Genomic DNA, 18,382 nt, shown 5'->3' on the forward strand with positions numbered 1-18,382 from the left:
TCCATAATCCAGTGGCTGGACTTCGTTAGTGTGTGTCCCCTGCACATTGTAACAGCGTCTCAAGCACTGACCTACGCAGTCCATGAAAAGCTGTTTTACCAGGTGAGCCCAATAGAAGTTTCCCGCTGGCAGAGCCAGAAGGAGCTGTGTTAAATTTGTCTCTACTGGAAGTCTCTGTAGCCTGGTGGCTCAATCACACCACAGTTCACAGCTACATGGGAAAACTGGATTGAAAAAAACACACCTTTGTATCACTGCTTCTAAAGCTAAGAAAAATATGTCAGGCCATGCCATGTTCTCCTACAATAGAGTGCCAACTGCACTGTTTTCAATGGAGCTTATGCCAGGCACCCCACAGGGTCTACTTACAGCAGCCTTGCTGGAGCGGAGGGGGAAAAAACATTGAAAAATATTTTTAACACAACACAGTATGATTCAGTGAAAGCGGAAGCCTGTGGACAAAACAGCAGCATTTTTCTTTTACCTTTCTGTCAGTTCCATTCAAAAATATTCTTTCAATGTGATCATAATAGGCATCACACCAGTACAATACATTTGTATGATAGTCCAGAGTTAAACCATTTGGCCACAGCATCTTTGATGTCACAAAAATCTGCCGGCTGTAGCCATCCATCCATGCCTTCTCGATTCTTCCCACACTGTCATCTATTTCATCTTCCTCCCAGTCTGTCCAATACATCCAGCTATGAAATTATAAATAAAAGCATTCAGATATTATTTGAACTATCTGATTTATATTTTAGAAGGCCTTCAACAAAAAGTTTGTAACTTCATACGATTGCAGTTTGCTTTAGGCTTTTGCATGAATGACACCTGCTGATTTCTTCAAATGAATAGCAGCATTTACAGCAAAGAAAAAAAATCCCTCTGGTTCAGTGTCATTAAACTACTATTCTATACACAGAGAATATAATCAATTATGTGATTAAAAAGTGAGATGACTGATATGAGAAGTCAGAGTACCGTTAATGAGCTGCTAGAGACTTTATTTAATCTCAGCAATTATGATTTTTTTAAGACCAGGAATTGGGCTGACTTTGTTCCAAAGGGCAGAATTGTATTGCGATCATTTGGCCAAGTCTATTTTGTCTTCTTGATGCAAAGTATCTGCTTTTCTCTATTGCTGCTTAACACTATTGAAAACTCCACATAGGATGAGTTAACTGCACACAAGTTTAATAACTGGAGGTTAAGTGACCTTGAAATTTTGAATACTACTTCTATCACATATTAAAAGCTGATGACTTACTTAAAACAATATTGTGATTGGTTTATACCTTATACAGATTTCTAGAAAGAAAAAGAAACCGTAGGCTGTTTTTGTCTATTTGTATTCAAAGACTCTAAGTTTCCATCATTCATATACTGGCTGCTGAATGTATCTGTTCTTAAGGTTTTGTTGCACTGGTTATATTTCCCATTTTCATTTAGGATATTTGTAGGCCATATTTATTTTTCACTTGAATTTACCACTTTCCTGGAATACAAGGGACTTGTGTACATTTCTTTAGTCAGCTAATATACTTTTCCAATAGCAACAGCACAAAGTATGTGCCTTAGTGCTCCCTTACTACCACACAACTCCTTTAACCAAACACGTTTGTATTTTTATAAAATAGAAGATTATTTTCAAACAGTATTTTAGGGTTTTCATTTATATATGTTTTGCTGGAATTAAATGATCAGAGCCTTCTTATTGATTGACTCTACAAATTAGCTGCTGTTTGAATGTAAACATCTTCAGTAGTACAATATGGACTTGATCTGGCAAGGTGCTTATCACCCTGGCCCCAATTCAGAAATGCACTTACTCACATGCTTAACTTTAAACACCTGAGTAGTTTTGACTTCAGTGGGACTTCAAGTGAAGCATGGCTTAAGTGCTTTTCTATGCAGGGATCACGGTGCTCATCACCTTGCAGTACTGTGCCTTATAACTGCAGTTTACTCCCGGGACACAAATTTGGCAAAATGAAAAAAAAAAAAGTGAAAAATTTGCAACATCATTTCTTCTGGGGGAAAAAGATGGACTATGTACAGTTCTTGAAAGCTTTGAAGGTCCTTTAACATGGGACTGGTCAAACAAAAATAGATAAGTATGGAACTATTTATGTTTTATAAAGTGGCTACAATTAAAAAATGAACATTTGCCAAAATATATCACGCAGGTATTATAGGATGAGGCTGACTATTATTAAGGTTGCTTGATACTTCGCATTGTAAGACCCTGTTTTCATTTGCTTAACACATTGTCAAACAGTTTGGATTGAAATTTTCCATCCTGAATGTCTGCCTCATGCTGAATGTTTTGGGAAAATTTCTGCCATGAGTTCAGCCATTTCTCTGAACAAGGTTAGGGAAAAATATATTTTGTCCATGTTAAAAATGTCTGTCAACCTTTTCTTTGAAAAGCCCTACTGCTCCCATGCTTTGGAGTAGAATCTTGAAATTTGACATGGTGTAGCCTGTGTGTCAGGGACGTGCCTTTTGTTGTCCCTGTGAAAATCCACCCAAATTTGACCAAATTATAAGCCTTTAAAAATTGAAGTTCACACATGTTCTGGAGAGAACAGCTGAACTGCCCGAAGTTTCTGTCTGCACTGAGTATGCTCTAGCCCAGGGCTGAGCAAGACTTTCGCTAAAACTGCAGCTCTGGGCTGCTGTGGGTCATGCAGAGTCTGTATATCTAAAGTGAGAGCAAGGAGGCTGTTTCTCCTATGCTCTCTATGCCACTCACCCACAATTGGGTGCAGGCAGACTAGAGGAGGAGGCTGCCTGAGTTGAAGGCAGAAGAGGCAAAAGCTGGACCTGCAGAGAGGACAGAGGGTAAGATCAAATGAAAAATCAGAGGACATCTGAGACTGAGAACAAGCAAGGTGAAGGAAAAGAAGTGAGGGAGATGGATCTGAAGAGGAACTTAGGTGAGGAGAGAGAATTGAGATTGGCTGAGCAAAGAGATTGGGACAAGGAGCTGGGAGGAGACACACTGAGATTGGAGGGAGGGAGTTTAGGAGTGTGAGCTTGTGGGGATAAAGAATGTAGGTGAAGCAGTAAGGGTGACTGGAGGCCAGGGTTGGGAGACAGAATGGATGAGGAGTCGGAAGGGGCAGAACTGGGAATGGCTGAGCAAGGAAACTGGAACTGGGAGCAGGACAAGCGACTGGGACTGGAAGGGGGAGACTCCCTGTGGAGAGGTGAGACTAAAACTTGCTGGATGAGAGGTTTGAGGAGTGGATAGTAGAACTAGCTAGGTGAAGATAATGGGATTTGGATGAACAGCCAGAGGGGGGAAGAGACAGGACTGGGAAAGGGACAGGTTGGAAGGGGATCACACTTGCAGGAAATGTGCAGAAGTGTCTGTGCTCAACCCTCCAATTCCTGGGGTGGAACCCAAGATTCCTGAGTCTAAACATTTTTCTGCTGTCAGCAAATGTCTGACACCCACTGGCAAATTTTCCCATCCCTTTGTAGTACTGATCCGCATAGAGGATGACAGCCTACTAGTGCTATCAGTTACTCCATTAGCTCAAGTGGAAGAAGTCTGAATGGTGACTCTAAAGGTACAACCCCGTTGGTGAACCATGTAGGTGGCAAAAAACATGATAGAATTTCTGATTTTTCAATTTGCCTTTTTTAAGAACTTCGGATGTTACACACACATGGACACACACACACACAAAAGAAAAAAAAATTGTTAAAAGAACGTTATTAAGTCAAGCACTGAAGTTAGGAAATGCTAGACTTAAGGTTGCCTGTCAAACATTAATTTGGCACCTTGTGCATATGCAGTCTCTAATTATATAATCAAATACTACAGTGCACAGGATGGACCTACTCTGGAGATGTGCTCAGATTTCAGTAGCAAAGGAGGTTGTTGACCACTCCTTCATTTGCTTAAGAATTTGGAAGGTGTGCAGTGAATGAAGCAAGGTATTGGAGGAAGAGAAAGGATGATCTCTTGGTTAAGGCAGTTGAATACTGACGAGAAGAACGGGATTCTATTCCTCCCTCATTAACAGAGTTCCTATGTGAGGGTAGGAGAGTCACTTAAAGAAAACTTTTTGTGTGTGTCCCTAATTTTTTGGGTGTCTGACTTGAGACGCTGGGGTCCTATTTAAAAATGTGCTGAGCACTCATAGCTGCAACTGAAGTCAATGTGCTTGAACATACAAAACGTTCTATTATGCTAAGTATTCTGAAAAATCAGGTTCTAGGTGTCTCAAATTGGGCACTCAAAATCAGTGGATGCTTTTGACCTTAATCTCTCTGTGCATCAGTTTCCAATCTGTAAAATGGGGATAATGCTATCCTCTCATTGCACGGGTGTATACTGAAAATAAATTGATTAATGTTTGTGAAGCACTCAAATACAATAGTGATGAGTGCCACAGAAAAGTCCATGAGGAAATTAATAACTCTGTTTTCATAGCAGCGCTTGTATAATGTGAAGTAAGGTATGGGGCCACACAATGAACAATGAGAAGAAAACCTAATATTGAACCGCTGCTCAATAACTGAGCACTGTCCACTGAATGAGGCAGGGGTCTTATGGAAGAAATAGCATATCATTATGAACTTAAAGACGGCATCATAATGCATACGCACAAGGGGGTTGCACAGGCACCCTGAATTCTGGCATTTCCTAACTTTTGAGTGCTTGACTCTGCAACCTTAATTATGTTCTTTTAACATAATTTTATTTGTATATAATTACAGGGAACATTATGGTATCTGCAGTATCGCTGTTTGGTAGCCACTGGCAAATGTTAACTTTTTAATAAGCACTATTGAATATAAGCAAGAGAATTAATATACTGGCCCTGCTTCTTTAGATTTACACAAAGCACATACCAGAAGTACTAAGACAGGAATCTCACAAATAGGGGTATTCTAGGAACTATGCCATGGTATTTGGATCTTAAATTCAGCAGAATTCCATTCTGACTATATTAGTAAAAATATTAATTACATGTTTATGAATATTGTTTTAAGACTCAGTTAGGCTTTGTGCAACTGATACTGATCTCACAGCAGTTTTGTGTCATTTAAATTCCACGAACTACAGTGCAGTTGCTTCTGATTTATAGTGGTGGGAGATCAGAATCAAGTCTACGATTCTTACCTGTATTTTAAAGAGTAAAGCTCAAGAATTTTAGCTCTTAAATCACTACATTTCCAGCAGGGTTATGAAATGTTTCACTAACAATACTTCTGTTATCAAACCTATTTAGCATATTCTTAGATTACATCAAATGTATGAAATGATGCTCTGGTCTGCTGGGCAACCGTTTTATTCAACCCAGCCATATGGAATAAATATCACTGATCTATTTTATTTTACATCACAAACTGGTAAGAAATTAAATGAAAAATGTGCCAGGATAATTTGAATCGCTTTGAAAAATGACAGAAGTAAACATCTGTTTTCTTCAATCTTTTCTATCTCTTCCAGCTCATAATAGAAAAGGAAGGTTTTTATTGCTTTAATTTAATGCTAAGGACAAAACCAAATTCAATGCCCTGGGCTTATACACTGCATTATAAATCTGACTGGACCATATTCAGTTTCACTACAGAATCAGTGAAACCTGTGCACCAGCTCTCTAGGACTGAAGCAAACAACTAGGTCAATATACTACTTACTCTACTGAAAGGCCCAATAAATCAATATAGTTTGCAAACATTTCTATGACTTGTTAAAAGGCAATTACTTTTTTTCTTTTAACTTTATGCTTTGGCTTTTTGTAGCTATCTCCCATCAGATGACAAAACATGCCCAAAGTGAATGACATGTGTATTAATATGTGTTTTAACACTAAAATATAGTTATTGCTTTGCAGTGCTTATCTTCTAGTCTAATATTCTGAAGATAATTAAAATGACATAATAAACCTTCTCCTTCAGGACAACTTTTATAAAGGAGTATAACCATGAAAGTGTGTTTTATTATATTAAAAAAGAGCACTGTATGTTATCCCTTCTCAGACGATGCATCTTCATGCAATACCTTCCTGTGCTGCATATTTAACTGATAGAAATCAGTGAGCTGGAAAATTTGACAAAATAATTTCAGGTACTGGGATGATTTGGGGTCTAATTTACATCACTACTATATGACTTAAACTAATTATAGCCTTCCTATAATAGTTTGCCTTCTTCCAAAGACAAACTCGGAAATAAAAAACTGATAATGTAAATAAATCCAAGTGTTAGGAATATAGCAATCAGCTCAGCCAAACTAGAATTATCTAGATGACTCACTCCAGTGATACTTTATAGAACAGTCTTGCCAACTGGGTCATGGATACACTGAATTCATGTTGCATCAACATAAGGTCATTTTTGTCATTTTGCCAACTTTGTATAATTTTGCCAGCAATTAAAATGATCTGTCTCGTGGATTTATTAAGCCAGTGTATCCAAGTACTTTTTTATAATGTGCAATAACAAACTTGAGATTTGTGGGAGGGGAGAGGAAAGGTTGTGTTAAAATACAAATTTGGTTGATATATGACGATTTCTTTTTCAAATGCACTGCATCTGCATGACACATCTAAATATCTACAGATGTTTTTTATTGAAGCCATTATAACAGTTCTTGTTTGTTTTTGTCATTGTTGTTTATCCCTAGTAACCAGTATGTCCCTTAGAATATAGGGTAGCACTAAGATGACATTTATTGCAAGTGTTATCTCTACTTCTTTGGTAAAAAATCTGAAGTTGTATAGGATTAGTCCATTCTTAAAAAAATAAACAAATAAATAAAAGCTTTAAAATGCATGAAAAAAACCTCTATATGGTCTCCCTCATTGTTAGATTTAAGTAACACTGAAGGGGCAAATTATCTTCTTGAGTAAACTTAAAAGGATCTCTTCCTGCTACAGTAACAGTAGAATAGTGATATATTTGCCCAATTTATATTAATTTTAACATATCCTAATTGTGACTGCTACAATCATGTTCCACATATGAAGCTGCTGAGGCCAAGAATTAGTAAGATTCAAAGAGGGATGGTACATTTACACAAATAAGAACAATCCCTGCATACAGAGAGTTTTAGAAGACAACCTTATGCTTCAGGGATTAAGCCAATCTCTAACTAATAGGAATTATCCCACATCTGCTCATTGTGGGATTCTTGCAACTTCCTTTGAGGCATCTGGTGCTGGCCACTGTTGGAGACAGGATACTAGACTAGCTGGACCATGGGTCTGATCCAGTATGGCAATTCTGATATAGTGCCTATGTCCCTATATAGAGCAGTAAATATATAATATACAGTACAAAAACACCTGATTAACATGTATTGCACCATTTCATGGTAAGTGGCATGCCTTTCAGAAAAGGGGAAATTATGTTAAATGCCAATTTTCCCTCTTTTGTTTTTTCACTGTGGGCATTCTATGACAGTTAAGTATTACGAAGACTATTACCAGATGAAAAAAAGTGTCTCTGTGGATCAGTGTAATCCATTCATCAAATTCAGGGCCAAAGATCCTACATAAACTGTTACAAACACACATCATATAGTGTTCCATTTGGATAAAGAGTTAGCTGGAAAATGTGTAAACATGTAGGTAGCTAGATATTGCCCTATTAGTTGCATGTCTGAGGAGACTTAAGAGCATGCCATTCCTTTCAAAGTCAATTGTTAAGCTCACTGAATTGGATCTAGATCTGTCCTTTTCAGATAGTGGAATATGAATAATATAAGACTTTGTGGAAAGTGTTTGTTTTTACCCAATCCATGCTCAGTTTTACAAACAAGTGTGGATTAAAATATTTAAAACTGTATTTTGTTCTTGATCCATGTGTTCAATTCCCACAGACAGCAATGGGATTTGTACCTGTAAGACTGAGAGCATGATATGGCCCTGTAGCGGTGGGTCACCCTCTCCTGCCCTGAAGGGCTTGAAATCAGCCCTGAGAGAGGGCTGAGGCTGCGAGACGGCTGTTGACAGGGAAAGCAACAAGCCTTGGCTGATTGAGGAAACAGTCACAGCTGCGGCCACGCCCTATTCAGGGCTCAGCTGGCCTTTATAAGAGGTTAATGGGCCAGGAGGACACAGTCTCTCTCTCTCTCTCAATGTTGAGAGAGAGAGGGGCCTGACTGCTGGGAGCTGAGCAGGGTACGTAAATGGAGCAGGGCTGGGGAAAGGCCAGAGGATCCGTGGAGCTCCGGCCTGAAAAACCCCCAGGCTGCAGGCCTTGATGAAGGCCTAGGAAAAGGATACTCGGGTTGCAGAGGGCAGCCCAAGGCTAGGCAGAAGCAGCAGGTCCAGACCCTCCTTGCTGATGATGAGTGGCAATTATACTGCAGTCTGCCCCAGGGAGCAGGGGCTAGATGGTGACTGGCAGTAGCCAAAGACTGAGGCAAGGTGGGGATAGAGGGTGCGCGGTTCCCGGAAGGGAGACACCGATATGTGAAGGTACTGCCAGGGGGCAGCACCCCGGCATGAAAGGGGCACTGGGGTCCGGGAGGGACTTGGGGCCCAGCAGCAAGCGGGACACCGGCCTGCAGGGGGCGCTCCGGAGGCTGGAAACACTAATTCCCTGGACGACCAGCAAGAGGCGCTGCAGGGGTGAGATCTGCCCCATCACAGGCCCCTGTGCTTTTTGGAAGACAGCAGAATACCAGTGAATCAAATGTTTAATGCATAGGTCTGCTAGCTTCTTTAATATGCATAATTTAGCCCAAATTTCTAAGAGCGGCTGTGTTGGTCAGAGAGGGGAATTTGACACTAAATGTATTCATATTGGAGACAAATTTAGTAAAATAAAACTAGTAAAATAAATTAAATGACTTCATACCCATTGACAGGATCAACGACAATTCCTCTCGGATGAGACATATCTCCCTCTAACAAAGTTTTCCGACTTTGAGAGGCTTTCTCCAATCTGGCTACAGTAATTGTTTTCCTGTGGCCATCATTTGTCCAGTACAAATTATTTCCAATCCAGTCCACTGCTATGCCTTCAACATTATCAAGATCTGTTAAAAAAAAAAAAGTTTGAATTACTGTTATATGTTAGTGTTCTGTTTTCTGATGTTTCTTTTCAGCTAATCATCGATGGATAAAAGGCAGTATAAATAAAGTCTGAAATTATTTTGCTCATTTTGGGCTAGATTAAGTCTTTGCTCCTCAGTAAGGAGTGAAGAGTAGCTGACTTGCCCCAGGAGGGTCCCTGAAGACGACACACGAAAGCTTATGTTGAAATAAATGTTAGTCTCTAAGGTGCCACAAGTACTCCTTTTCTTTTTGCGAATACAGACTGACACGGCTGCTACTCTGAAACGTGACCCATATATATGTCTTGGAAAATGAACTAATACAGTCATACTGAGACTGAAGCTAGGGAGCGGGAAGTGGCTCTTTGATGTGCTTCCTGTGGCTCTTTGCAGCGCATGATATTAAAACACTGTGATTGAATTATTAACCAACCTGTTATTAAACAATCAGGATGCTAGCCAATTGTAGAATTGTTGTTCAGTCATTTTTCTTTAAGAATAATATATATAAAATAGTAAATGAAATAATGAATTCACATTACTGTGGCTCTTTGGAGCAATATTGGTCACTAATTTGGCTCCTGAACCACTGACATCTGAGTATCAGTGCACTAGTATGTCTCCTCTCACTGTTGAAAACAATTGTCCCTAAGAGTGCATTATGTACGATGTCCAGGACTTTCAGTTTCTACTGGCTTTCAATGGAATTTATAAGTTCCATAATCGGAAAGTATCTGGACTGTCGCTTCCTCTTGTGGCCTCTTCACTTCTGAAGCTTCTGAAAGCACAACATCAAAATAACGAAGAACCCTGGAGTCTAAGGAAATACACACCTTCATTTTTACCTTGTAAATTAAAAATCCCAAATCTTGATGTGTTTTTACCTATTTAACACCAGGTTAAATCACCATTTAATTACATGCATTTAACTAAATTCAGCATTGAGTGATATTGTATTAATATTACTTCAATAAAGTTGAATTCATTACTTTTAATTGTCAGTTGTATACACCATATATTAACAGATATTCTAGTAAAACATTTTTTCTAATTTAGCATGACCCAGTTATAAAAATCTTACTTATCCATCATCTTGAGCGAGAAACATATCATACTTTTATTTTCCATTATGATACCCAGTTTTTGTGAAGAGACACTCAGTAGTTCTGTGCCCATTTCTGTGATGATTCTGCCAGGCTGCAGCATACCATAACAACATAACATCCCAAAACAATTCACAAACTATATACTGCCAATGCCACTGTATTTCAGCAGCTTCTTTGTGGGAACAGAAGTATTGAGGATAGCAGCCAGTAGGCATGCAGAATGTTGTACAACAGTGTGGCATGGGAAATTTTGTTCAGCAACATATTTCTGCAAAATATATCATGTGTTTTAAAGATACTGTGATGGCATGAATAAACCCACACTGGAGAATTAAGAGTGTGGGACAACTCTGGGATCAGGAAGCCTTGACAGGCCTCCTGGGCATGCTTCAGTTGAAGGAGGGACTTAAAAGAGAGTCTCTCCAGCACAGCAGGGAGCAGGTGGCAAGAGGCAGCCCTGCACTCACTTCTGCAGAGGTATTATGCCAGGAAGGCATTCCCACGAGCAGATCTGCTGCACAGAGTTAAGACACCCTAACCTGCTGAAACCCATGGACAAGTGCCAGCCATGACATGGGAGGGGAAAATCAGTAGGAAGAGGCCCTTGGAGAGCATTAGCCAGACCACACATAATTCCTGCATTAAAGTGCTCAAAGGGACCCCTTGCATTGTAACGTGGTGGAGTTGGAAGGCCCAGGTTTTCCCTACTTCATAACTGCGAGGCAGGGCTGCTGCCACAGACTGCAACCACTAGGAGGTGCTGTTGCCATACACTGTAACGGTCAGGCAGTGCTGTCACCACAAACTGTAATTTTTATAAAAAAAATTTTTGGAGAAATGTACAGTTTAATTTCTTCCACACAACTTGAGCAAATTACACATTATTAGGCAGGGAGGCTTGCCTCTGCATGGAGATCCACGCAAAGCTTCCATTTTTTAAATTTTGCTTGGAAAATCCACATACTAAAACTGCATGGAATTTCAATTTATCTACCTTGAATATAAAGAGCTGTGCAAATTTTGAATATGTTTCAACCTGTTCTTCCAGAAGGAGAAAAGGCCATATCCTTGGCCTTGTTTCATCTGTTTTGCACTATTCCACTGGTGCAGAGTAGCTGTAATATGGCACAACCAACTCTTTGAAGATTCGTCCTATGTAGAGCAGGATCAATCCATAGCAGCTCCTATGCCACACTCTCCTGACTCCTGTTTAAGAAATATGGTCTGGGCACTCATAACCAATTTAAATTAGAGCAGCCTTGATGCTGTTCTAATGTATGTCATGGACCACTCAGCAATCAGATGGCCCCAGGGTCCAGAGAACGTAAGACGGCTTAAAGCCACCTTTGCAACCCACCTCCACCTCTTATGCCAAGTACATCAATGGGCTTAAATATTGTTTCAGTACAGGTTTTGGATGCAAGAGGAATGCAGGAGAAGGCCCTAACAGGCCAATTTCATTATTTAATCAATTTTCTTTATTAACTTTTTCATAAGGGAAAAGATGGGCCTTTTACTTCAATTCATTTACTTCAACAGATATGAATTCTGATACATTATGGCTGTATCCATAGTACCATTATCATTTTTCACTGTATGCTATGATAAAAATGTAATTTTGGTATCTACATACAGTGCAATATTTTTATTTTGAAGTTTCTAAAATGAGTTCTTCACACTATCTCAGGGTACAAATTTAATAAACAAAGGTAAACAAACATTGACTATATTTAATGTGTTGACAAATATCAATTGTGATAGGGTACACAAATCCCACATGGGCTGGAAAGCGTTAAACTGCAGCATGCACAACCAGCCCTGCTTCTAGACTTTTAGTGGGCATCAGGCCTGTAGGAAGGGACTGAAAAAGGGAAGAGCTCACTCAGTTGTAGCTGGCTAGGAAGGGGAGCATTCAAACTCTTTTTGCCCATCTGGAGTCAGAAATGGAGTAGGACTGTGGCTGTTGTCTGACTATGCCAAAAGAATGACAAGAGACATTAGATATGGGTTTAATCAGGTCGCAACTTTCATAGAACCATAGAATATCAGGGCTGGAAGGGACCTCGGGAGGACATCTAGTCCGGCCCCCTGCTCAAAGCAGGACCAATCCCCAACTAAATCATCTAAGCCAGGGCTTTGTCAAGCCTGACCTTAAAAACCACTAAGTAAGGAGATTCCACCACCTCCCTAGGTAACGCATTCCAGTGTTTCATCACCCTCCTAGTGAAAAAGCTTTTCCTAACATCCAACCTAAACCTCCCCCACTGCAACTTGAGACCATTACTCCTTGTTCTGTCATCTGCTACCACTGAGAACAGTCTAGATCCATCCTCCTTGGAACCCCCATTCACGTAGTTGAAAGCAGCTATCAAATCCCCCTCATTCTTCTCTTCTGCAGACTAAACGATCCCAGTTCCCTCAGCCTCTCCTCATAAGTCATGTGCTCCAGTCCCCTAATCATTTTTGTTGCCCTCCGCTGGACTCTTTCCAATTTTTCCACATCCTTCTTGTAGTGTGGGGCCCAAAACTGGACACACTACTCCAGATGAGGCCTCACCAATGTCAAATAGAGAGGAACGATCACGTCCCTCAATCTGCTTGCAATGCCCCTACTTATACAGCGCAAAATGTCATTGGCCTTCTTGGCAATAAGGGCACACCGTTGACTCATATCCAGCTTCTTCTCCACTGTAACCCCTAGGTCCTTTTCTGCAGAACTGCTGCCTAACCATTGGGTCCCTAGTCTGTAGCAATGCATGCGATTCTTCGGTCCTAAGTGCAGGACTCTGCACTTGTCCTTGAAACCTCATCAGGTTTCTGTTGGCCCAATCCTCTAATTTGTCTAGGTCCCTCTGTATCCTATCCCTACCCTCCAGCGTATCTACCACTCCTCCCAGTTTATTGTCATCTGCAAACTTGCTGAGGGTGCAGTCCACGCCATCCTCCAGATCATTAATGAAGATATTGAACAAAACCAGCCCCAAGACTGACTCTTGGGGCACTCCACTTGATACAGGCTGCCAACTAGACATGGAGCCATTGATCACTACCCATTGAGCCCGACAATCTAGCCAGCTTTCTATCCACCGTGTAGTCCATTCATCCAGCTCATACTTGAACTTGCTGGCAAGAATACTGTGGGATACTGTATCAAAAGCTTTGCTAAAGTCAAGGAATAACACATCCACTGCTTTCCCCTCATCCACAGAGCCAGTTATCTCATTATAGAAGACAATTAGGTTAGTCAGGCATGACTTGCCCTTGGTGAATCCATGCTGACTGTTCTGATCACTTTCCTCTCCTCTAAGTGCTTCAGAACTGATTCCTTGAGGACCTGCTCCATGATTTTTCCAAGGACTGAGGTGAGGCTGACTGGTCTGTAGTTCCCCAGATACTCCTTCTTCCCTTTTTTAAAGATGGGCACTACATTAGCCTTTTTCCAGTCTTCCGGGACCTCCCCCAATCAGCATGAATTTTCAAAGATAAGGGCGAATGGCTCTGCAATTGCACCTGCCAACACCTTTAGTACGCTCGGATGCAGTGCATCCGGTCCCATGGTCTTGTGCTCATCCAGTAGTCCGAAACCACTTCTTTCTCCACAGAGGGCTGGTCACCTCCTCCCCATGCTGTGCTGTCCAGTGCAGCAGTCTGGGGGATGACCTTGTTCGTGAAGACGGAGGCAAAAAAAAGCAATGAGTACATCCTGTTTCCACATCCTCTGTCACTAGGTTGCTTCCCTCATTCAGTAAGGGGCCCACGCTTTCCTTGGCTTTCTTCTTGTTGCTAACATACCTGAAGAAACCCTTCTGGTTACTCTTAACATCCCTTGCTAGCTGAAACTCCAAGTGTGATTTGGCCTTCCTGATTTCACTCCTGCATGCCTGAGCAATATTTTTATACTCCTCCCTGGTCATTTGTCCAGTCTTCCACTTCTTGTAAGCTTCTTTTTTGTGTTTAAGATCAGCAAGGATTTCACTGTTAAACCAAGCTGGTCACCTGCCATATTTACTATTCTTTCTACACATCGGGATGGTTTGTTCCTGCAACCTCAATAAGGATTCTTTAAAATACAGCCAGCTCTCCTGGACTCCTTTCCCTCTCATGTTATTCTCCCAGGGGATCCTGCCCATCAGTTCCCTGATGGGAATAACTTTATTATTACATAGATGTAATAATATAATAATGTAAAAATAACTTTATTATTAGATAGATGTCTGGGACTAACCCGGCAGATAAAAATGTGCAGTGCAGGTGCAAAATTTATGTTCCTCCAGCAGATTCACTTCCGGGACCCTTCAATTCCAGCCAATTTTCTTTTCTTTTTTGGGGGGGGGGGGGGTGGCGGGGGTGGAGTTCCACCAGCTCCCCCCTTTTCATCCAGGTCCCTCCAGCAATTCCCTTGCTGGGACCTTACTGACCACCCCATCTCATAGGAGGGGTTAAGGTGGACTATAATGATGGGGGGTTGGCTCCCTCCTGTGCCAATCAGAGGAGTCCCCAACTGTCCCTGGCTTGCTCAATTAGCAAGCACCTCTCCTTAATTCCTTTTCCAAGCCATTTATCCATTCTTTTGCACCTTAATTTATTGAGTATCTGCACTGAACATCCGCTATAAACTCAAATAAAGAGTTGCAACATATGGCCTATTATGCATGAACAGAGCCCACCTGAACCTGCTGCAAGGAAGGCGAAAAAAACCCAACTGTACCTGACCAATATGTTGGTAAGGGAAAAATAGGGTGGTTGCTGCCCAGCCTGTCCCAAGTAAATGTGGGGAGGAGCCAGGCCCAGACTGACCTTTTTAAACCCCTCATTCCTAGGTGGTGAGGCATCCACCATGCTGACCGCTCTTCCAGCAGTTTTACATCTTCCTTCCTCCCCCAAGCCAGAAAGCATTGCCCTCTTCTCCCGGCCAGCCAGAAAAACTGCCCCCTGCTTGAAGTACAGGGCAGTGAGTCAGACCCTCCCAGAAGGGAAGACAGGCCTGACACCAGGCTATCTGGGTTTATCAGGGACCTGCCAATGGTGTTAAGCTAGGCCACAGAAGAGATGCCCCACTATGAGAAAAATGGTGGAGTCTGAGAGCTGAGCTCAGAGAGCAGGCAGAGAAATAACCTCGGAGGGGCTGAATACTAAGCCCAGCTGGGATAAAGTCTCTTTTAATATGTGTTTGTTTTGGGACTTTCAATTCTGCTACCCAAAAGTGGGGGATTGACCTTTCATGGTGATCTGGCCAGAGGGCTGAGCCATATGCCTCCAGCGTGGGCTGGAAACCCTGTTGGGGAAACTAAGGCAGTGACACTACAACCCCATGCTCCACCACGAAGAGGTACCCAGGGTGCGGTGACCCTACAACACAACGCAGATGGAATCATCACAGAGTAACTGTCTGTTCATATCTCCACAATCACTTCAATGTGGCAAACCCTGAAATGGACAGATGGACACTAGGACGTTACCATACCAGTCAGGCTCTGTGAGACTGAAAGAGTAGCAAATTCCAGAGTCGAGGATCCTCCAGTGAGAATATTCATTCTCCGGCTCCCAGATAACTATAAATAAAGCACTCTAGGTGATTTCTTTATCTGCCTGAAACAGTATTATCAGGAGGTCTTTTATGACCAAATCATATAGGACTTTCTATATCAATACACAAGCTGATGTTGATTTAATATGCATTAAATGTGTATTGTTAAGCCACACACAGCTTCATAGATCAATATTCATACCTAAGCTCATTCAATATACAAAGGCAAGACTCTATCTTGAAAATTAAAGGAATCCCCCAGCTTTAAATGTTTCCCAATGTTACAATTTAATATAAAACCAATTCAAGAACCAAAGAGAATATCGTATCAAAAGACAGGTAAAATAAACTTAATAGTGGTAAAATAAACTCAATTGTGTGTGTGTGTGTGTGTGTGTGTGTGTGTGTGTGTACGTGTACGTAAATATGCACACACGCATAAAATGGTGAAAGATGGAAAAAGCTCCTCAACTGAGAAAATTCGGTTAGATAATGCTGTGGCAGCTCAAAAACTCAACTACATGGGTTTCATCTGTTGTTGGGGAAAATATAAACATAGCTAAAAATTAATATTGAAGGATTTAAAATACATAGGGACTAGAAGAGGATTAAACCTTTTAGATCTTTAGAACAAAAGCTGTTTTAATCTCCTAAAATGCATCAAGAACTTTAAAAGCAAAGATTGCATTTTTTATTCCACTTTCCTTGCTTCTTCCATAATATAACTTCCAATACCTCTCATGAACAATACCAGGCTTGAAATTTAAAAAAATAATTAAATCTAGTACTACAACACTAAATATATTAAAAAAGCTAAATCAACTTCTAAAACTGCATAGATATAATTTGCTTGGTACATCAACAGTTTTGAATTAATTGATCAAAAGATGTGGTTGAGGGTTTCAAAAATGCAAATTTCACCACTTGTTCAATCGGCCAAGCTTAAAATGACTATTATTTTTGTCTGGTTCACCTCCTTGCATACAAAATTTATATTAAATAATGCTTCAAGTTGTATTTCTGTCAAGTATTTGCACTGTGACGTTGCTAGGACAGGGACACTTTTACGATGTTTTTTTCTACAACACCTAGCGTAATGGACTCGCAATGTTGATTGGGACTTACAGACTCTCCTAGACTGTTACTGTTATTAGTACTACAGTTACTACTACTACTACGTAACATCCATTGAGAGTGTTTTGTTTATTTTTACAGATTAATTATGTGCTCTGTTCAGGGCCTAACGTTAACTATATAAAATCGAGCATTAGCGCCCAAACCATCTCATCCTCCCTTTCCTCTCCTTGAAGTGTCTCTTCTGTTTTCTTCCTCTAAAATTCTACCTAGCTAAGGTACTTATATGTCCCCCATACCATAGTATCTGAGTGTCTTACAATTTTTAAACTATTTACCCTCACAACACCCTTGTGAGGTAAGAAGTGGTACTATCCCCAACTGATGCATCAATAAGGTACATGACTTGCCCAAGGTCACATAGGAAGTCTATCAAAGGGGAGGAACTTGAACCCAGGCCTCCTCAGTCCCAGACTAGTGTCCCAATCAATGGACCACCCTTCCTTCATGATCAGATCTCTTCCTGTCTTATGTCTTCTGTGGTTCCCGCTTTCTCCAATTTGACCTGATATCACTTGCTCGGTCTCTTCTCCCTCCACTCCTTCTCCCTCCAATATTGAAGAAAACTGTTAGTGTACAAAACAGCCTCAGCAGACAATCCTCAGACTTTTTAAAAAGTGAAAATTAATCATGAAGTAACACCAGTTCTTGGCTGCTCTGCACCACTCAGGAGGTGGAAAGAGGCCAAAAACTGTCTGCAAGTGGCTGGCAAAGAATGTCACTGTTGGCGGGAAACTCCCTGCTATCTACTTCTAGACTCCCTATTCCTGTGACCTCTAATCCCAGTGTAGGGGCATGTCTGGATGAGGAAGATGATTTGGCAGAGCTTTGGTCTTTCATGGTAATCCTATACTGGTTTAAGGTCTAACTCCTAATTGCCAGGTCCTTTAAATTGTGTTGGGAACAGGGCTAGTCCTTGGAATCAAGGAGACTAACCTGGCTCCCTGACAACTGCCCACTTATGTCACACTGAATGCTAGACACAGAAAATAATCTAGCTCCAAAAGTTCAAACATTACCATTCACTTCTGAAAATTCAACCTGCAATACATGTTTGTCATAGTCATAATACCGATAAGTTATACATTTCGGTGTCCGAAGTCAACAAGACTTGAGAAAAGGAATGCAAATTATATACATCTAGTATTTTCTGTTCTTTCTCATGTTAGTTATGCTATTTGGACTCTAGTTTGAACCAGATTATTTTTTTTGCACATGATGAGAACTTCCCTTACTAATCCAGAACAATATGCTTAGAAAGACTGTCTTGGAATTGACAACAGGTATATGGTTGACCAACATTGAAACATATGTGTGACTGAGGAATTTTATCACAAACTATGTGTAGGAATCCATCCATATACTGTCATAGGTATGAGGTAAATACTAATCATACCTGACAAAAGCACTGATACAGACACCCTGCCTACAACCTGATCTACATATGAAAACCAGCCACTCTAAAAAGAACAGAATATAGCTTGAATTGTGCTGCTATAAACAGCATGTAGAAGTAAAGTTACTTTTTCCTATTAACCACTCCTATAGCTTTTTCTGAAACATCTGATTCTGGACACTGATTCT

The 18,382-nt window shown here is 40.8% G+C and overlaps 1 protein-coding gene across 1 annotated transcript in view; it reads right to left on the reverse strand.

Annotated features, from left to right (window-relative positions):
* The window catches only part of LRP1B (LDL receptor related protein 1B), a 1,293,242-nt gene that overhangs the window by 568,898 nt on the left and 705,962 nt on the right, over positions 1 to 18,382 (reverse strand). Inside the window, 2 exon segments of the mRNA XM_043525164.1 lie at positions 485 to 704; positions 8,833 to 9,013. Coding sequence (XP_043381099.1) covers positions 485 to 704; positions 8,833 to 9,013 — 401 coding nt within the window.

The sequence above is a fragment of the Chelonia mydas genome, chromosome 11 (assembly GCF_015237465.2).
Source record: "Chelonia mydas isolate rCheMyd1 chromosome 11, rCheMyd1.pri.v2, whole genome shotgun sequence".
NCBI lineage: Eukaryota > Metazoa > Chordata > Testudines > Cheloniidae > Chelonia > Chelonia mydas.